This window comes from Pteronotus mesoamericanus, unplaced genomic scaffold (genome assembly GCF_021234165.1).
Source record: "Pteronotus mesoamericanus isolate MK-2021 breed Mesoamerican mustached bat unplaced genomic scaffold, CSHL_Meso_final scaffold_45, whole genome shotgun sequence".
Lineage (NCBI taxonomy): Eukaryota > Metazoa > Chordata > Mammalia > Chiroptera > Mormoopidae > Pteronotus > Pteronotus mesoamericanus.
This window is the reverse complement of record NW_026555317.1, coordinates 5573167-5594952: the sequence shown is the minus strand read 5'-3', so window position 1 is coordinate 5594952 and position 21786 is coordinate 5573167. Positions and strand designations below refer to the sequence as shown.

The 21786-nt window shown below is 39.2% G+C and overlaps 1 protein-coding gene across 6 annotated transcripts in view; it reads left to right on the top strand.

Annotated features, from left to right (window-relative positions):
- Positions 1-21786, top strand: part of AAK1 (AP2 associated kinase 1) — a 167592-nt gene that overhangs the window by 79125 nt on the left and 66681 nt on the right. For all 6 annotated transcript variants that reach the window (XM_054593491.1, XM_054593493.1, XM_054593492.1 and 3 more), the window contains exons 4-6: positions 11235-11343; positions 12803-12945; positions 21160-21281. In XM_054593491.1, the coding sequence (XP_054449466.1) occupies positions 11235-11343; positions 12803-12945; positions 21160-21281 (374 nt within the window). The remainder of the gene's footprint in view (positions 1-11234; positions 11344-12802; positions 12946-21159; positions 21282-21786) is intronic.

Genomic DNA, 21786 nt, shown 5'->3' with positions numbered 1-21786 from the left:
TTTCAGTTATGTCAGTTTCTGCTTCACATGTTGTGCAATGCTGTTGTTTAGTGCATATACATTTTGGATTGTTATGTGTTCTTAATAGATTGACTCTTTTATCATTATAGTGTTCTTCTCTGCCTGTGGTACTGTTCTTTATTCTGAAGTCTATATTAATAAAGCTACTCCTTTTTTTATTGGGATTCAAGTTTGCATGGTATATATTTTTTGATCCTTTTGTAATACTTTCAACCTGCCTTTATTGTCTTATTTTTTAGTGAGTTCTTATAGTCAGCAAATAGATGGATTGCATTTTTAAATCTACTCTGCCAATGCCTGTGTTATAATTGTGTATTTAGACCATTTACATTTAATGTAGTTATGTGTTAGTCCCAATAAGTTAGCCCTTAAATCTTCTATTTTAGTTTTTTTCTTTTTGTTCTCTCTGCTTTTCATTTTCTGTCTTCTTGTGGTTATTTGAACTTTTTTTAAAATTCCATTTGGATTTATCTGTAGTGTTTTTGAATGTATCTCTTTGTATTTTTTTAAAAGTAGATTTTATTTTTTTAGAGCAGTTTTAGGTTCTCAGCAAATTGAATGGAAAGTATTGAGAGTCCCCATGTACCCCATATCCCCCACATGCCTAGCCTGTCCTACTATCAACATCAGCACCAGAGTGATACATTTGTCAAAATCAGTGAAGCTATATTGATGCATCATTATCACCTGGAGTCCTTAATTTACATTAGGGTTCACTTTGGTACTGTACATTCTGTGGGTTTTGACAGATGTATAATGACATATATCTACCCTTGTAGTATTATAAGGAATCGTTTCTAATGCCCTAAACATCCCCTGGGCTGTTCCCGTTCATCCTTCCCTCCCACCAACCCCTGGCAACCACTGATTTCCTTTTTTTTTTTTTTTTTGCACTGCCTTGATAGGTTTTGCCTTTCTCAGAACGTATAGTTGAAATTATTAAGTACAATTCAGTATGTAGCCTTGTCAGATTGGCTTCTTTCACTTAATAATATGCATTTAAAGTTTTCTGTGTCTTTTCATGGCTTGATAGTTCATTTCTTTTTAGAGCAGAATAATATTTTTTTGTATAGATGTATTACAGTTTATTTATGCATTCATCTAGTGAAGGATATCTTAGTTGCTTCCAAGTTTTTACAGTTACAATAAAGCAGCTATAAACATCTGTGTGCAGGCTTTAGTGTGGACATAGATTTCAACTTATTTGGATGTTTAATAGATTTTCAACTAAGCAATTATTTCAATTTTTAAGATTTCTTTTTATGTTTCTTAAGTTAAAATTTAAAATTTGTTTTTTTAATTTTACTCTTTTAATAATAATTTTATTGTAGTCAAAAATTCATAACTTAAAATTTACCATCTTAACCATTTTTAAGTGTACAGTATTTTTAACTATAGGTACAGTGTTATATAGCAGATCTCTAGAATTTATCCATCTAGAATAGTTATTCTTTATTATCTTTATATCTTTATAAACTTTATATCTGCTGAATGGCAACTCCCCATTTTCCCTCCTTTAGCTCCTGGCAACCATCGTTCTACTCTCTGCTTCTTTGAGTTTGGCTATTCTATTTACCTCATATAAGTGGAATCATACAGTATTTGTCCTTCTATTCACTTATTATAATATCTTTAGGGTTCACCTATGTTGTTGAACATGACATGACTTTTTTTAAAGTTGAGTCATATTCCATTGTATGTATATACCACGTTTTCTTTAGCCATTATCCGTCATTGGACATTGGCTATTGTGAATAATGTTGCAGTGAACATGGGTGTGTAAATATGTCTTTGAGATCCTGTTTTTAATTATTTTGGATATATACAAATAGTGGAATTGCTAGATAATGTAATTTTTGAGGAATCTCCATACTGTTTTCCATACGTTCTATACCATTTTACATTACTGTCAATAATGCACAAATGTTCCAATATCTCTACATCCTCTCCAACAGTTATTTTCTGTTTTTTTCCCCAACAGTGGACATCCTCACAAGAATGAGGTGCTATCTCATAGTGATTCTGATTTTCATTTCCCTGATTCTTAGTAATATTGAGCATCTTGTCATCTGCTTGCAGCCTACTTCTTTGTATAGCTTTTAAGTAGTTATTCTAGTTAATATAATACATACAATGTCTATAATTTATTGGTGGTGTTATTTTACCAAATCAAGTGAAGTATAGAAGTCTTACCCATCAGTTCCTCCTTTAACTTCCCCATTTATAATATATTTATCTTAAATATTTCTTCTACACATATTTAGGGCCACATTAGTGTTGTATTTATCCATATTTTTTCTTACTGTGTTTGTCCTTCCTGGTGTGTCAAGATTTCCTTCTACTATTATTTCTTTTTTGTTTAGAGAACTTTCTTCAGCCATTGTTTTAGGGTAGGTCTGCTGGTCATAAGTTTAATTAGTTTCCTTTCATCTGAGAATATCTTGATTTCCCCTTCATTCCTAAAGGATATTTTTGCTGAGCATAGGATTCTAGATCAACAGTTCTCTTCTTTCAAGACTTAAAAATGTGCCACTTCCTTCTGGCATCTGGTTCTGATGAGATACTGACTGTTTTTCAAATTGTTTGGTCTCATATTAGTAATATATCATTTTCCTCTGACTGCTTTTTGTATTTTCACTTGTCTTTATTTTCAGAAGTTTGCTATGATGTATCTTGGTGTAGATTCTGTGGGTTTATCATGTTTGGGATTATTTCAGCTGCTTGAGTTTGTAGATTTATGTTTACCTGCCAAATTTGGAGAGTTTTCAATTACTATATCTTTAGGTATTTTTCCAGTCCCTCTGCCTTTCTGTTTTCTCTCTGGAAACTCTGATCACATGAATATTAGTTCTGTTGTTACAGTCATGCAGTCCCCTGAGGCTCTGTTCTTTGTTGTTGTTTTTTTAATAGATTTTGTCCTTTAGAAATTTTAGATTTAGAGAAAGGTTGATATGATAATACAGAGAGTTCCATATGCCCCACACCCAATTTCCCCTAAGAACATCTTATGTTAGTATGGTACATTCACCACAATTTAGTGAAACAGTTTTGTTACATTACCATTAACTGATGTCCATAGTTTATTCATATTTTCTTTGTTTTTATGTAACATTTTTTTTTCTTTTCCCATCCATAATGCCACATTACAGTTAATTCTTGTTTCCTTTGGCTCTTCTTAGTTGTGACAGTGTCTCAGACTTTCCTTGTTTTTGGTAACCATCAGTTTGGGGGTGTACTGCTCAGGTATTTTGTAGGATGCCTTCTATTCAAATTCATCTAATTTTTTTCTCATGATTAGACTGGGGTTATCATTTTGGAGGAAAACAACAGAGCTGAAGTGCTATTTTTATCACATCATATGGGTACATATCATAATTATGATTTTCTGTGTTTATACTGACTTTGATCACCTGGCTGAGGTAATGTTTGTCAGGTTTCGCCACTACTAAATTACTCCCCCCTCCCTTCTTCTTCTTCTTTTTTAAGAAAGTCATTATAGGCACCACAATTTACTCCCCTTCAAGAAGGGGATTTATATTTCCCCTTCTTGAAGGTGGTGTTTCTACATAGATCATTTAGAATTCTGCAAAAGACATTTTGTTTCTTCTCATTTATTTACTTATATCAGTATGGACTCAGGCATATTTGTTTTGTTCTTTTTTTTTTAATGTGTTTGCTTTCTTTGTTTATAGTGGATAATTCCTATTGTTTTATATTTCAGTTTTCTGACTCTTTCCACTGACCCTTTCATACTGTTGTTGACCCTATCCACCAAGCTTTTTGCTTTTTCAGTTCTAAAATTTCCATTTGGTTCTTCTTTAGGTTTTCAGTAGTTTTTATGAAACTTCCTATTTCTTTGCTGAGGCTTTCTATTTGTTTCAAACATATTTGTTGCTGGTTCAAGCATTTTTCCATGACTGCTTTAAAATTGTAGCTTGATAATTCTATCATCTCTGTCATCTCAGTATTGGCATCTATTGATTTTTTTTTTCCATTTAATTTGAGATCTTCCTAGTTCTTTGATAAACTTCTGTTTTAACTGGTTTCTGCTCTGGCAGGAGATTGATGGGGGTTAAGGGGTTGTTTCCTGTTACTACTAAATGGGGATAGAAGTTCAGATTTCCCACTGGGTCTCTGGGTGGAAGTTCAAGTTCCCCAGTTGGCTTCCACAGATACTTCCTGGTTGGAAAGGTAGGAGTACCTGGCTATTGCTCTTCATGTGGCCTTTTTGGGAGTTGGCCTTGTTTCAGCTTGGTGGTGGTGAAAGTCCTGACTCTCCACTTGGCGGCCTCTGCACCATTCCAGTGAGAGATTGAAGAGCACTTCCTTATCTCCTGCAGAGAGGAAGGTCCTGACTCCCTGCTCAGCCTTCTGTAACACTACCAACTTTGGTGGGTGGGTGGGGGTGATATGTTGTAACCTCACAAGGATGGAAGTCTAGGCTCCCCACGTGGCCTTTGCTGGCATGGCTGGGGGAGAAGCTCCAGTTTTTTCTGTGGTTTTGGCTGGAGTGGAAGAGTTAGTATATACAAATTCCTGTCTTACTAGGTTGCCACTTTTCCTGAGTTTGGCTAGAGAGACCAAATTTTCATTGGGGCTTTTTTTGTCTGTGCCTATTGGTGTTTTCAGCTTGCTAGCTTCATTAGTTTTCAGTCTGGATATGAAGCAAAAACAAAACAAAACAAAACGCAGGCAACTCAGTACCATATCATTCCTTGGGTCCCAAAATTCCTAGCCAGTCCGCCTTCTTTTACCCATATTTTACATTCTTCTTATTACATTTGTTTTGTATATAATGTCCAAAGTGTTTAGTTATACTTAGTAGCAGGAGGAGTAAAGTATATCTGCTTTATTTTCCCAGAAGTAGAAGTCTTTAGTTTATGCCTTTTAACAAGCAAATACTTTACATCATTTTTTAAGGCTTTAGAATGAAGCAAGGATAAATACAGGTATTCAACTTACATTTTAAAAAAGTTTCCTGCCACCCTGGCCAGGTAGCTCAGTTGGTTAGAGCATCATCCTGATATGCCAAGGTTGCAGGTTCGATCTCCATCCAGTGAGAACACATGCAGGAAGCAACCAATCAATGTATAAATAAGTGGAACAACAAATTGATGTTTCTCTCTCCCTCCTCCTTGCTTGCTCTCTCTCTAAAATCAATAAATAAAATTAAAAATAAATTATTTTAAAAATTGTCCGCCCTTTATAGTCAAGGTCTTGTGTGATGTTTTAATCCCCCTAGACTCAGATTTTTTGTCAAATAGAGGCCGTAACCCAGCCCTACGTCTCTCAGAGATTGTAAGAATTGTGTACATGTACGTAATTCATATTGTGTGACTTTGCCTGGAAAAAAAATAAACACTGAAAGAATAAGAGAAAGAGAGAGGGATCCCTACAGGGAATAAGGACTCTAGTAGAAAATAATTGTCTACTGTTTTTTGCTCTTTGAGTGTTAATATATTATCTATTTGTAGAAGTTACATTTTTAGCTGTTGTATAGTCATTTGGGTGAATAAGCAGGGATCCAAATTACCTTCAGGTTGAAGAAAGACAAACCGTGTCATATCAACATCCATCATATCTTCCTTTGGGGAGGGGGTCTCTGGACAGGGAGCACAGGGGAGTGCAGTAGATCCAGTTCTGTGGATTGTGTGGTTTGGGTAAGGACACTCACCAGAGATCTGTGAGCAAGATAGAATATAGGTTGGATGCTAGATGAATTGCTACTGTTTGTAATGGTTTCATATTAATCTGGAGGAAACTTTCTAAGAAAAAAGCATTGCAGCTTACCATTAGCTTTATGTTGTTTTACATTGAATGAATAACTTGGTTAAAGAAACAGAAGACATGCTTATCAGTTAGGTACCTAATATAAAATTGAAAGATATAGCAAATACAGGGGCCAGCTGAAGTAAGGCGTGCTTGAGTGTGGTTGGTAGGGTAATAATATGGGTGTAATAAGTTGGAGTTTTAATTTGAACATTTCACCTGAAATGTTTAATGGTGTGCTTGAGTGTGATATTGTTATGTTACAGAATTACATGTTTATGATTTTGTAATAAAAAAGGGGCATTATTTGTGCTGCACCCTATACGTTGGGTGATAGAATTGGATCCAAAATCATCCTTTAAACTGGAGCAATGGACTAATTTTAATGAGATGAAATAACAAGGTATATGGTCCGATACTTGGATTTTTATTTTAATTTAATCAGATTTATAAGCACAGTTCTGAGAAGACAAATATTGAAAACAGCATGAGTGGGAAAAAACTTAAGTATCTTAGTGGTCAATTAACTCAGTATGAATGTATAGTAAGATATGGCCACCAAAAGAAAAAAGAATGTAATTTGAGTTACATTAATAGAATTAATAGAAGGTGATAGTGCTGGTCTACTCTGCATGAGTCAGACCAGGCCTGGAGTATATCGTTCAATTCCTGGGACCATCCTTATAGAAAGGGTATAGACAAAGCAAAGCGTTTAAACATGGGAGCAGCCAAAATGGTGATTTGACTAAAAACCATGTCAAACAAAGCGAGTATGTTTAGCTGAGAGAAAAAAAAACTTACAGTCTCAATAATATTTCAGTTGTTTAGAAAGCAAAAAAATAGTTGACTGGTTCTTTTTGTTCTGAAGAGGACAATCTATAATCAGGAAGTAGAAGTTTCCAGCTGGATGTAAGGAAGAACTGATCAACAGTGAGGGCTGTCTGCAGATGGGCCGATGGCCCGAGGAAATAACATTATCCTAAGAAAACTGCTTGTCAGAAGGCTCTAGCAGGGATTCGATATGGGCTGCCTGGATGCTCCAGATGAGTGTTATTCAAAGAATCTTGTTTTTCTTTTTTCCCCCTTATGTGTTTGTTTTTATTATTTCCCCCAGCTTGTTATTTTGCTTTGCTTTGTAAATTTAGATAAAATTAACACTCTTAAATATAATTGATTTTTAGTATATTCACAAGATCATTTACCTGTCACCATTTATCTACTTCCAGAATATCTTTTTAATCACTCCAAAAGGAAACCCCATACCCATTAGAAGTCACTCTTCATTCCTCCTTGCCCCAGTTCTGGGCAGCCATTGACCTACCTTCTGTTGCCTCTTCTGGACATTTCTTATCAGTGGGCTCATACAATATGTGTCTTCTTTGGTCTGACTTCTTTTGATTATCATGTTTTCAGGATTTATCCATGTTGTAGTATCATCAGTACTTTATTAATTTTCATGGCTGTATAAGATTCTCTTGTATGGATATACCACATTTTGCTTATCTTGATGGATATTTGGGTTACTTCCACTTTTTGGTTATTATGACTAATGTTGCTATGGACGTTTGTGTACAGGTTTTTGTGAACATAATGCTTCATTTCTCTTGGATATATACATAGGGTTTAAATTGCTAGGTCATGTAGCAAGTCTACTTTTTTTTTTTAATCCTCCCCTGAGGACATGCTTGTTTATCTTACAGAGAGGAGAAAGAGAGAGGGAGAGAAACATCTATCAGTTGCCTTTTGCATGTGCCGTGACCAGGAATTGAACCCATGATCTTTTGGTTTATGAGTTGGTGCTCCAACCAGCTGAGCCACACTGGCCAGGGCAGCAACTCTACTTTTTGAGAAAATGTCAAACTGTTTTACAATCTTCATGTCCTTGTTGACTTTTTTATTATATCCATTCTAGTAGTTGTGAAGTCATATGTCATTATGGTTTTTATTTGCATTTTCCTAATGATTAATGGTGTTCAGCATTCAATATCATGAAGATTTGCATATATGTTTCCTTTGAGAAGGTTTTAGGTCTTTGGTAAATTTTGAGTTTATTTTTGTATATGTTGTGAGATAGGGCTCTAGCATCATTCCTTTGCATGCTGATATCCAGTTGTCCTAGCACCATTTTTTTAATATATATTTTACTGATTATGCTATTACAGTTGTCCCATTTCTTCTCCTCTTTATTCTTCTCCGCCCTGCACCTCCACTCCCACAGGAATTCCCCGTGCCTTAGTTCATATCCATGGGTGTACATATAAGTTCTTTGGCTTCTCCATTTCCTATACTATTCTTAACCTCTCTCTGTCTATTTTGTACCTACCATTTATGCTTCTTATTCCCTGTACCTTCTCTGCCATTCTCCCCACTCTTCTTCCCCTCTGATCTCCATTTCTGTGATTCTGTTCCTATTCTAATTGTTTGCTTAGTTTCGTTTTTGTTTTTTAGGTTCAGGTGTTGATAGTTATGAGTTTGTTGTCATTTTATTGTTCATAGTTTTTGATCTTCTATTTCTTAGATAAGTCCCTTTAACATTTCTTATAACAAGGGCTTGGTGAAGATGAACTCCTTCAACTTTACCTTATCTGGGAAGCGCTTTATCTGCCCTTCCATTATAAATGATAGCTTTGGATGTAGGTCCTTCCCTGCATCCAACAATTTGGATACTTCTTTTATGATTTTGAATACTTCTTGCCAGCCCCTTCTTGCCTGCAAGCTTTCTTTTGAGAAATCAGCTGATAGTCTTATGGAAAGTCCTTTGTAGGTAACTCTCCTTTTCTCTTGCTGCTTTTAAGATTCTCTCCTTACCTTTAATCTTATCTCCTTATCTTTAATCTCCTTATCTTTTGATGTCCCTTGGTGTGTGCTTCCTTGGGTCCAACTTTTTTGGGACTCTCTGAGCTTCCTGGATCTCCTGGAAGTCTGTTTCCTTCTCCAGACTGGGGAGTGCTCCTGCATTATTTTTTCAAATAAGTTTTCAATTTCTTGCTCTTCCTCTTCTCCTTCTGACACCCCTATGATTTGGATGTTGGGACATTTAAAGTTGTCCCAGAGGTTCCTAAGCCTCTCCTCATTTCTTTGAATTCCTATTTCTTCATTCTGCTCTGGTCAAATGTTTATCTCTTCCTTCTGCTCCCAATAGTTGATTCGAGTCCTGGTTTCCTTCCCTTCACTGTTGGTTTCCTGTCTATTTTTCTTCATTTCACTTTGCATAGCCTTCCTTTTTTTCCTCCATTTTGCAACCATACTCAACCATTTCTGTGAACATCCTGATTACCAGTGTTTTGACCTGTGCATCTGATAGGGTGGCTATCCGTTCATCGCTTAGTTCTATTTTTGGAGCTCTGATCTGTTCTTTCATTTGGGCCATATTTCTTTGTCTCAGCACACATGTTATGTTGGAAGGGGCAGAGCCTTAGGTATTCATCAGGGTAAGTCAACCCAGGTCGCTGAGTTGTGATGCTGTAGGAGGGGGAGGGGTCATAGAGGGAACAGTGCTTCTTGCTTGGCTCTCCACTGGCTTTCAGTCACTTATCCCACTCCCCAAAAGCAAATTGGGCCCTTCTAGTGCTGATTCCCAGGTGAGTAGGTTTGTGTATGTTCTAGGATCCTCCAACGAACTCTCCTGCGAGGCTGTGAGTTTCTCCCACTGCCGCATCCTCTACAGGCTTTTACAGCGAGAGGTTTTGAGTCTTTCTTTCCCCGCACTGGAACCCTGGATTGTGTAGTCTGTCTCGCTCCCCAGCAGTTCCTCCTGGTTTATCTGCACGCAAATGTGGGACTGCCTGGTCCTCCGCCACTGCCTTGCTGCATGTCCTCTCCACCCTGGCTGCCCGTCTCCGCCCCTCCTGCCAGTTTGGATGAATGTTTCTTCTTTAGCTCCTTGGTTGTTGGACTTCCATACAGTTTGATTTTCTGGCAGTTCTGGTAATTTTTTGTTTTTAAATATGTTGTCCTTCTTTTGGTTGTGTGAGGAGGCAAAGTGTATCTACCTATGCCTCCATCTTGGCCAGAAGTAGAAATGCCTTTCTGAAACCAGTCCCTGTAACAGTACTCTGAATCCCTACTTCTTCTACCTCTGGAGCTTTGCTCCATCAATTATTGCAACCTTAAAGCTGTCTTCTCCTGGCTCCTTCCTCCTCCATTGCTCCATTCTCTCCCATCATAAAAATTCTTTTCCTCAATACTGCTCTGTTGAGCACAAAATGTTCTGAAAGAATAACCTATAGTCACTGGCTCTACGTATTCAATTCCCATTCTCTGCACATCCAGTTCCATTCTCACCTCCATTCCATTCTTTCTCTGAAACTGTTCCTGCATAGACCTTCAGTGTCTTCCCCATTCCAGGTCACATTTCCACCATTGGTCTACCTTCCAAAGCAATAGTCATTCTTAATCTTTCACTCAGAGGAAAGTTCTAATGAGTTCTAACTTTGATACTCAGGGCTTAGTTGTGTTCATTTGATATTATGAGATGACTTCTTGTTTTGGTATATGATTTCAGATTAAAAGAGACTTTATTACTTCAAACAGTGAAATATTAGTGTGGTGATAATTACCATTCTGTGGTCTAAACTGCCAAATTTGTATGGTAATTCTTACGGAACACCTATTTTCCACACTCCCCCTCCTACTTTTTATTAATACAAAATTCAATAATTTATTAAACTAGTTAATACCTTGTACAAAAATCCTAATCCCAGGTAGCTCACTTTTTGCTCACTTATGACTTTGGATTTTGAACATCATCATTACACAGATTGCCTCTATGGTAATAACTATACCATGGTGAGCAGCAATTTCTAGTGCCTCACTGGGTCCTGACACAAAATTAATTCCACAGGCAGCCCTGAGAGATCATACACAGTTCCAACCAGAGAGCTTGAAACATGACCCTTCTTCTTTATATCTCAGCTGGTTGGCTTGGAAGTCTTAATTACAAGCAAAATGCATTTGTAGTCCCTTCAAAATTTGTAGAGCAGTTATTCTTTTCATGTAGTTCCTAAAAGGAGAAAAACAGTATGAACAGTTTAAAATCAATTCAAATTCACTGGTGTCCCTATAACCAGGAAAAAAATGTCAGTTTGACTTTTCGCAATTAAAAATTTACGTATTTAAATAGTTCATCCTTTTTCTCTCCTCTTAGCCTTTTTGCCATGTTTTTGGAGATGTGGGTCTTTGTTTCTGTTTTCATGGGTTACTAATGCAGTGAGCAAGTAGTCACCCTGTGTCCATTTAGTTCTAGAATTTAGTTCAGGTGAGTGCTCTGTTTTAGTATGATGTTAGAATTGCCATTGAAGATCTGGCCATGAATCTTAGAAACCACTGGAAGTCTGCTCTTGACCCTGCTCCTTAGTCTCAGTGTATTTAAGTTATCTGTGCTAATGAAACTGACTGGCTCATTGTGTCTCTGTTAATGATAATATCTCAACTCTTCTTTCCAGAGGGACTTGTCAGGACACAAGAACATTGTGGGTTACATTGATTCTAGTATCAACAATGTGAGTAGCGGTGATGTATGGGAAGTGCTCATTCTCATGGACTTCTGTAGGGGTGAGTATATGAACCATACTTTAAGCTCTCCTTTCATTAGCATTTTTATTGTCAAAGACATGGTGGTGGTTTCAGTTATCGCACTGTATCCTAATGTATATTGTTCTGGTTTTAAAGACTGGAAAACTAAAAAGCTAAAAGACATATAGATTGCTGTCACTTCTTGGTTATTCTGATTATGGCAAGGATCAGTGGCACAAACAGTTCAAAGTGGTGGATAATACAAAATTTCATTTTTATTAAGTTTAGGAAGGTTTGGTGCTTGTGTATGAATTGGAATGAGTCAGAATGGGAATGCATGTATTGTGATACTTTAAAACAAATGATGAAGGCTCATAATAAAGACCCAACTCCAGGGGGACTAACGAAACACTTAAGCTTCTCCACTCCCTCACTCATGTGTTCTGTTCTCTGTCCTGTAATGGGATAGAAGAATCCTTTTCATCTAATGGAAGTGACTGTCCTCCCCTTGCTTGAGAGCTGTAATTGCCGGTAAGGCTGCCTTCAAAACCTGCTGCTCTTAACAGTGGAATTAACTAGTTGAAAGCATGGAGTTTCAAGCAATACTTATTTTAGGAAATCCAGACTGCATTTCATACAATCATTGTTTTAAGGTTCGACGTTTTTTTGGCCTAAGCAACTGCCACGTACAAGCTTGGAACATTGTTTCACTATTTTGTAGTCACCTACTTTCACTAACATTTTCCTTGCCTTAAGATACTGTCCATAAACTAAATATGTTGCTAATCCCAAAATGATGGTAAACAATAATTTCAACCTTCACTATAAAACCTGTTAACCTGATTTTTAAAATATTATCAAATTTGAACTTGACAGTTTGTTTCCTTCTGCCCATTCCGTTTTGGACAGTAAAATGTTTAGAGATGAGGCAGTAGGAACATCTGGGGATCTGGCTAATTTCATGAATGAAACCATTAGTCTTTTGGTCCTGGAGATTGTGATAGGGTAGCATTTTTACAGACCTGGCAGCAAGTAATAAAGCCAGGGAGGCCAGGCTGTTCCTAAAGTACAGACTATAAAACTGTCTTCTTCCTTCTCTTGAGGTCCGTTGTGCAGTTGAATTCTTAGTAAAAGATATGGCAAGGTGAACCAGTGGCCTTATCCCAAACACAGCGGGGACAGTATAACCAGGCAACAAGAGCAGGACCATATTGTCAGTTCTAGTACTAATCTCGAAGACATAATGAGGGCATCTCTTGTCTGGTGTGCTTTATAAAATAAGGAAACTGTTTTGGACACATTAGAGGAAGCTCTGGATTGTAAGAAAAGAAATCCCTGGCTGGGAATTCAAGACATTTGGGTTTTAGTCCTGGCTTAACCAGTGATCAGCTCTGTTACCTTTGTCCAGGTTGCTGCTTAGTGAAGAGCCGTTCATTCTCTCGGGTAAGAGACAAATCTGAATGTTTATAACCTCTCCTTTGCTCTGTACCCCTCTTAGGAGGCCAGGTGGTCAACCTGATGAACCAGCGCCTGCAAACGGGTTTTACAGAGAATGAAGTGCTCCAGATATTTTGTGACACCTGTGAAGCTGTTGCCCGCCTCCATCAGTGCAAAACTCCTATTATTCACCGTGACCTGAAGGTAACAGACCACACTGTTTCACTGAGTGTTTATTCTTATAGAGTATTTTCTATCTGCCCCATTCCTGGGGCAGATACTAGGAGGATATGAGAGAGTTTAAGGCATGGTCCCAAATTCTCAGCTTGTGTTCTGCGTGGGAAGAGAAAGTACAAAGGAAGGAATGATATAACAGTACATTACAGGTATCAGTTTTATTACTTAAGTAGTTTTCAGAAATTCCTCATAATCATCAAATGCATGAACACATATTGTTTTTATTTTTCCCTACATTCTCCCAAATTCACTTTCCTGGGGTCATGAAAAGCAGTATCTAGTTTAAATAGTTTATAAACTATAGTTTTTAAAGTCTGTTTCCTATTTTGCCAAATCTATTAATGGATTACTTTTAAAATTTGTCCTACTAATTAACAACCCCTTGCACTGCACCTTTCATATTGTAGTCGCTTGACAGCGTTTACTGAATGCAATCGGCACTCAGTTAAGGTTCGCTAGCATTTACAGAGCACCAGCTGTGTGCCATGAATTCTACTAGACACTGTAGGTGCACTGTCTCTTTGGAGGGAAACATTCTTTTTTACACTTTCTAGCTGAGGAAACTCAGGAGCAGAAAAGTTATGTGCCTTGCCTGAGGTCATGTAACTAGAAAGGAGCAGTACCAGAATTTGACTCTTGCTCTTCTTATTCTAAATTGCAGTTTATTTTTATTATACCTGTGTTCTGAGAGATGTGCTTCATGGCTAATAACTTGCATCGGCATCCCCTAGTGTGCTTGTTAAATGTAGTTGCTGGGTTCCACATCGAATCTATTGGGCTGTAATTTTGGTGGTAGTGTCAGGGAGGCCCAGGAATTATAACTTAATAAGCACCCCAAGTGGTTGTTGTATATTCCAAAGTTTGAGGATCACAGCAATATACTGGCATTTTTGTTTGGGCTTTTTTTTTAAAGCTTTTTAAAAAATTGAGACATAATTCACAAACCATAGAATTTACTCTTTTGAAGTGTACAGTTCAGTGGCTTTTAGTATTTATATGGTTGTGCAACCATCTCCGCTATCTAATTTCAGAACATTCCACCCCCATCCGCCCCCCCGCCAGAGGAATCCTGTATCCATTAGCAATCACTCTTCCTTCCCTGGTTCTCTTACCCTGGGCAACCACTAATCTACTTTATATTGCTGGTTCTGGATATTACATGTAAATGGGCTCATACAGTGTATGATCTCTTGTGTCTGATTGCTTTCACATAGAATGTTTTCAAGGTTCATCTATGTTGTAGCATATATCAGTACTTCTTTTAATGACAGAATGTTCCATTGTGTAGATACACCACATTTTGTCTTCCATTCATCAGATGATGGACAGTTGAATTGTTTCCACTTTGCCATTATGTAAGAAGTTACTATGAACAATCATATGCTAGTATTTACATGGACATATGTTTTCAGTTCTCTTGGGTACATACCAAGGCATGGAGTTGCTGGGTCATGTGGTAACTATGGTTAACTTTTTGACAAATTACCAAATTGTTTTCCAAAGTGGCTGCACCATTTATATCCCCTCAGCAGTATGAGGATTCTAATTTCTCCTCATCCTTACCAATACTTGTTATTGTCCTTTTTAATTTTAGCCATTCATAGTGGACGTGAAGTGGTACATACATCCTGGCTTTTCTGTACTAAAGCAGTTAACTTTCAGGAAGATAGTTATTGATACATACCTCCATAAACCTTAGACATATTACTCCACTGTACCTCTGCCCACAGTCAGCCCTTTTGCTGAATAGAAAAAGGAGAATACATCTTAGTAAATATTGTGAGCCTGGCATAGTATGAGTACATAATTCTGTACAGATATAATATGGTTCCTACTCTTAAGATGTTGAGAGGGTATAAATAAAATATTTAGACCTGAAATAGAAATAGGTGAAATACAAAACTTTGTAGAACAAAGTGATAAATGGAATCAAATCAAGTGGTTTAATGTATGATCAGGTAGTGAGATCAGGGAAATGGTGGTTGGAATCTTCTAAAAAAGTGGGGTTTTGAAGTACTAGTGGGATATGGGTGGTCACAGAGAGGGTGAAGGACATTTCAGGCAGAGAGCAGCGCCTGGGTGCTGCCTAGAGAAGGGAAGGAACCACGAGGCATTTGAGCAAGGAGAGGTAGTTAAGGCCCAGGGCATGGCAAGTTGCTGAACAGGCTGGAAGCCACTGCTTTGAGTATGTTTTGACATTTTATTTAAACACTGCCTTTAGTGATGAATGAAATCCTTAGACCTATTACCATATATTCTGAATTAAGCAGTGGTACCGACATTTTAGGAGCTGACCTCTGTCCCTGCTGCCTGCTTTGGAGAAGAGTTTGTGAGGGGCAAAACATAGGGGAAAAAGCATGGCTCAGCAGCTCCAGCACTGGTCTGTAAGTGCAGGAACTTTTTCTGTGGCCTGTATGAGCTCCAGCCTCTCTGGAACCCTATTCTCTCCCATGTCAGACGGGGTTCAATTTCATACTCGAATTCATTCTGTAGCACTCAGTGTGACTCGCACCAACGAGATTGTAAGTGCTGGAGAGATGAACATGGCCGCGTCCTTCATATTGCTGGATGCAAAGAGTACTTCTCAGTCCCTGTCTTATTCTCCTCCGGTGGCCTTTGACCCCTTCGCAGCTGTCACCTCCCTTGACCTCTGTGAGATCATGTTCTACGTGGCTCCTCTTCAAGCGCCTTGGTTGTTCCTCTAAATACTTAGCTTGTAAAGCTTCGATTTCTCATCTGTGAAGTAGAGACAACAGTGCCAGCTTTATTAGGGTTGTGATAAGGTTAAATGAGAGTGTGCATGTCACTGTCCAAGCACGGAGGCGAGAGCAAGAAAAGGAGGCAGAGAGGGCCCTTGAACATCCTTAGAGAGAGCTCTTCCCATGTTCTTAAACAAAGTCCTTCTTTATCTTAACTTTTTAAACATTTATTGGATTTAATGAGGACAAAATGATCATTTTATACCCATAAATAATACCTACCCAGTTTATGTATTCTCAGCATATGAATGCCCTGTGGTGTTCACAGTGCTGCTGTGAGGTGGTAGGTAAGTGTCATCCAACGATGGGAGCCTAAGGTGCAGAGCCACTGTCTTGCCTAGGGGCGTGGAGTAGCTCAGTGCTTGGGCTCAGGCAGCAGGAGCCCCAGACTCTTCCTTCACAGCACTAACAGCCTGTGATATGTTCCATCAGAGGATGGTGGAGCCAGCTGGAATCGGAGGGTGAGGCCTCAGCATGAGCAGGAGGCTGCCACACTTGGTCCCCAGCCAGCTCTCAGCCCTGTCCTCCTCCTCAGTGTTCCTAAAAGGCAGCATAGCACTGGGAGCTCAGTGCTGGGCTCTGTAGCTGTGTTTTAATCAGTATTGAATACCACCAGGCATGCTGCCAGATAGCCAGTGGTGGTTCAGGGGGCTTTGTTTCCCTTTCTTTCCGACCTTGGAAATAGGGAATGTAAATTGGGGCCCTGGGAGGAGGTCTTGGTTGTGGTTGTTCTAGAGGAGTCCTGTTGCTGTTGATTTTAGTCATTGACTCCTGGTTGTTTTGACTGATTTCCACAATTCTCCACATCTTATACTTGCTGCCATCTGAATGCTTTCATTAGTATGTGAGATTTTGTTGATTCCTACCAGTATGTGTCTGGTGGGCAGTCACATTTGCCTGCCATGCCACCAGCTTCCTAAGACATGAATGAAGTCCCCATATACCTCTTGTTTGCCCTGGCTGTGTCATTCTATCACATAGCCTAGGCCACTCTGAGTTCTTGGTCACTGCTGGAGCCAACCACTGCAGTCCTAGTGGTAGCCAGAGCCAAGAAGTTCTTTATTCGCCTGTTGCCCAGAGAAAGTGCTGGTTGCTGGTCTTCTGGCTGCTCCTCTCTGAGCAGTATTTCCATTTGGTGAGGAGGCACCATTGTGAATAAAAGTCAGTGGGACACAGGAAAGGCAAGGGCAGCTGTGGACCCCCGTGTTGAATCATTGCTGTTTTGTGTAGGGGTCTGTTTGTTCACATTAAGAACTGAGAAAAATGCCTCCTATTCTGCCGACCTTGCTTTCAAATTACATATAGGAAATACGCTGAAATTGATCCTTGTCCTTAAGCAGCTTGAGTTCTGAAAATACCGTAAGAGAAGTTCTGTTCTTTATTGAAGAGCCTTCCTCAACTATATTATTTTAAAATTTTAATTATTTCCCCCATTTAAAAATTTCTATTTCTCCAAGGAACGATAGAGATTATTATTACAGATCATGGGGTCGTCAACCCGGAAAGCTCACCTAAGCCAGCCCTCTCCTTTGAACAATCTGGTGATCTCTCTCCAGAAAGGTTGTGACCTGCACAACTAATTCAGTGACCAATCAGAACAAAGGCTGAGGTTTTTTACTCCCATTTTGGTTTCTCTTTGTTTGGATTTGCTGTATTATACCGTGGTGTTTTTCCCAGCACTTAAGAAAGGGGAAAAAGGGTTAAGACGTAAGTGCATTCAGATTGAAAAAGTCATGAATGTCTTCTCTTTTGTCAGAAAAGAGATTTGGGTCTCGTGAAGTACAATAGGCTAAAGATCCTTGTCCTATTTTTAGAATCACAGGTTTGAAAACCTACATTCATCTAATCCTCCAGAATTTCCAGTGGTAATAAATTCTGATTGAAGTGCTTGAATGCCATATCTGTTTGAAATAATGTCAAGGTGTAGAGGTCAGTAGGAGGTGGCTTTCCAGACCTTTTAGCTAAAGCTGTAAGCAGAGTTTGGGAGTGACAACTGTAATAACACTCTTCAGCTAAGTGGTTGGGAAGTAGGCAGCAGTATTAAACTCTCAGAGAGTCAAGTGACTTGAGGATCGTAAGCAATGGTAACCAGTGTTAGGCTTACGTCCTAAAAGGGACATTACCAAAAACAAAGTCACTACGCAGATTCTCTGAAGCTTTCAGAAGATGGTGTCAGTATTTAGCTGGTTCTTCTTTCCTAATCTCATTTGCTCTCTCTTGGCCCTAGTCTAGACCTGGCTCTATTCACCTCATACCTAGATGATTGCACCTCATTGTCTCCTTTCTTTTTCTCCTTCATCTCTCACCATGCTAACCTTCCTAAAGCACTTCCTTTCATCTGCTGCTGGCTGTTAAAAATGTTGAGTGGCTCCCTAGTGGCCTGATTCAGTTTGCCCTCTCTCTGCTTCTCTGGTGTCCTCTCCTCCTGGCCCCATCTCTTTCTCCAGCCTGAACTGCCCGCGTTCCTTAACTGCATAGTGCACATCAGTTCAGTGGGTGATGGTGTGGTCCCAGCAGTCAGGCAGCCTGAACCCAAATCCTGCTCTCCCAGTCTTACGACCTCAGGTATGTTAGGTAAATTGACTGTTTTCTCATCTGTTGAGTGAGGACAAAAAGGCTTTATAAGAATTTCGTGAAATAGCACAGGTAAAAATGCGTGGGGCAGTTTCTAGTGCATAGTAAGTGCTATTAGGGTCAATGTTACCATTCCTGCCTCTGTACCTTTGTTCCTGTTACTAGTTTCACTTACCTAAGGCCTTCACTCCTCCAAGGCCCAGCCTTATCTCATCTCCCCATTCATAAGAGCGCTGGCCCGTAGTATGGCAGTCCCCTGTTTCCAGTTTTCTTTGCAGTACTAGTGACCAGGACAGTGCGTTTCCTGCCACAGTGGTCTCTCTGTGCCTTGGACGCCTCAGCGTGCTCCCACCTCAGAGGCACCTTCGTGCTGGCTACTCTCCGCTTGGATGCTCTTCCCTCAGGTGGTCCATGGCTGCTCCCGCCTTCATTTTGATATCTGCTCCTTCCCTGACTGTACTAGCTACAGTAGCATCCCTCTTCACCTTACCTATTTTTAACCTGCTAGGGGTTTTTAATAACATTTACCACCACTGTGCAGTTATTTTCTTATTATCCGCGACTGGATGCTAAGCTCCATGAGAGGATAAACTTTGATTTGTCCATAGTTTTAGCCCCCAAACCTAGAAAAGTACTTGGCATATAGTACGAGTTCAAATGTTTCTTTAATAAATGAATGGTAATAACAAGTTGTGTTTATGTAGGGAAACAGACAGTTTGCATCCATATACATGCTTTTACTTGCTTTGTAACTACAGTGACAGAAATATTATAAGCTTTAGTTTGCAGATGAGAAGCAAGCTTACAGAGCTTTAAAGATTTGTTTAAGGTCAAACATCTGTAATAGACCCTGAGGTCTCCTGAACTGCAGGTCCAGTGTGGTTGCACACGCCGTGCTCTGTGCTGGGTGTTTGGGCGGCGATGGTGCCGTGATGGTGGAGGGTAGCAGGACGTCTTCCCGGCTGTTGCAAGTCACAGGGCCAGACTGCTGCCAAGGGCCGTCGCCTTCGTAATCTCATTCGATTCTCCTCACAAAGTAACAGGGCAAGGAGTCTTGTTTTGACCTGTATTGATAATTCTTTTATATTGACAAAGCCTTCTCTACATTGATATTTCTGGCTCTCTTGTCTACTTTTGTACATACCCTTAATGTTTAACTGCTTTTCCTATAAATATAGTTTGATACAATGTTAGCTTTGTGCCTGGGAGGAAGGCAAGCTGAGGGGAACCAGACTGGATACAGTGTAACTCCTGAGTGCTGCAACTCTACAACTAACCAGAAACACCAACCTAGTTTTTAAGATGAGGCGAAACCCCAACGTGCCTTATCCTTATTCTGTCCTTTGTCTACTTAATTCTTCTCTAGTCCCCACCCTTCAGCAGTGATTTTGGTCTGTAGTATTACCTTGTTTGCCTTTTGATGTGAATTAACTTTTCAGCTTTCTAGATTATACATTCCAGCATTAGAAGTATAGAAACTGATTTGGGAAGCAACTGCACACATGTCATAGGAGAAGCATGGTTTCACATGAGCCCTGTAAGATACATGAGGCCAGGAAGGAAGATCATTGCAGAATGATGCTGTTTAAGGGATCTACAGGTAACTGTGTGTAAATCATGAGACCAGATATAATTACTATAGAACACAATTTGGCAAACTTTTCTGCAAAGGATCAGATGGTAAAATTTTAGGCTTCTCGGCCATACAGTCTCTGTATCAACTGCTCAGCTCTGCTATTGGAGCTTGAAAGCAGCCACAGAACAGAGCAAAGGGAATGCCTTGGTTTGACATGAAAGTCTTACTTTGTGGACCCCTCCTAGCAATATTAAGTTCTGTAGATTTTGTACGGTGGCCATGGAAGGTTTTACTGAGGAGTTGGGACTTGAGCAAGAATTTGAAGAATGGCTAGGATTTGACTGGTGGAGAGGGAGCAACTGAATTAAAGGACAAACTAGGCAATATAGGCATGCTTAAGAGACAGACATTAAGCCAATCACCCTGACCAGTATTTATACACTTCTTTCCTCATTGACTAGATTCCTATTACAGGGGCACTTCTGAACCTAAAGAACTAAGATAGTTCTGTTCTTCAGCTGGTGTCCAGTACACTGGGTCCGTGCAGTCATCTCCCCTACCAGGGCGGGAGGGCGGGGATGGGAGCCTTGAGTCATTGCTCTGCCTCTCACCTGTTTTCTGCCTGTTCTTCGGAGATTTAGGTTCACTTCCTGGCTTTACCACTGTGAGTTTCACTTTCCCATCTGTAAATAGGGATATTATTACATTGTTATCTTGAGCATTGATGAGATAATCCATGTAAAATGCTGAGTACAGTAGTACTCTTAATAGTAAAAGCTCAGTAAGTGGTAGCTGTTGTTTTTATAACCAGTAGATTGGAAATACTAGTGTTGCTTTGTTGGAATTATTTTAGGTTTTTAAAGTGAGTATATATATTCAGGATGTTTTGAGTAAAAGCGGGGAATCATAGAAAGCATTCTAGTCTGAAAGAACATGACAAAAGGGCCAAAGGCTTGGAAGTATTCAATGTAAGACTGTTTCTGCAGAGTTGAGAAATGTGGCTGGACATAGAAATAGAAAAATGAGACTCTTACCCCCTCATCGTGGAGTCTCTTCTTTTTGCCCCCTCCACTCTTGTTTCCCTGATAGTGTGCATCTTGTTTTGTTCCCCTTAGGGTGACCCCTGTTGATATACTTAGAGGAGAATAAATTTCCTGTGCATATTAATGGGATTATCAGAAATAAAATATTTTATTTATTGAATGAGAATCCAAATTTCACATACATTATTAAATGACACCTTGGAATGGATGGTTGGGGAATGTTTTTCAGGTTGAAAATATCCTCTTGCATGACCGAGGCCACTACGTCTTGTGTGACTTTGGAAGCGCCACCAACAAATTCCAGAATCCACAAACTGAAGGAGTGAATGCAGTAGAAGATGAGATTAAAAAGTAAGCTTTTCCTCTTTTCTTAGAGTTCTGTCCATTATGAGGATTAGCAACTTTCAGCATATGGATAAGGCGGTCAGGGTGCGAAGACAATGATGCTAGTCAGTTGCCCTCTTCTTAGATGTGTTGGCAGTTGGGTTGTTTGATTTTAAGTAGAGGATGTTTACAATTATTGATCAGTAGAGTGAAATGAAGGACTGCTGTAGCACTTTATCAGTGGGCCTTTGGGCATGGTACACAGATATTTTGATTTATATCACATAGCCCTTAAAAAGCTGGATAGTGCTCACCATAGAAATATTGTGATGTTTTTAAGTGAGAACACAACAATCGTGACATTATTAGTGAGTTGAATGTGCTTTTACTGAACCCTAAGTTGTTGTATATCCCTTCCTCCTTATAAGGAGTTCACCTGCGGTATAGTTGGAGGGATGAATAGGGCTATTGAAGTCTCTACAGATAGAGTCACTGACTTTCATGAGGAAAAACCTCTCTGGATATGTGACTC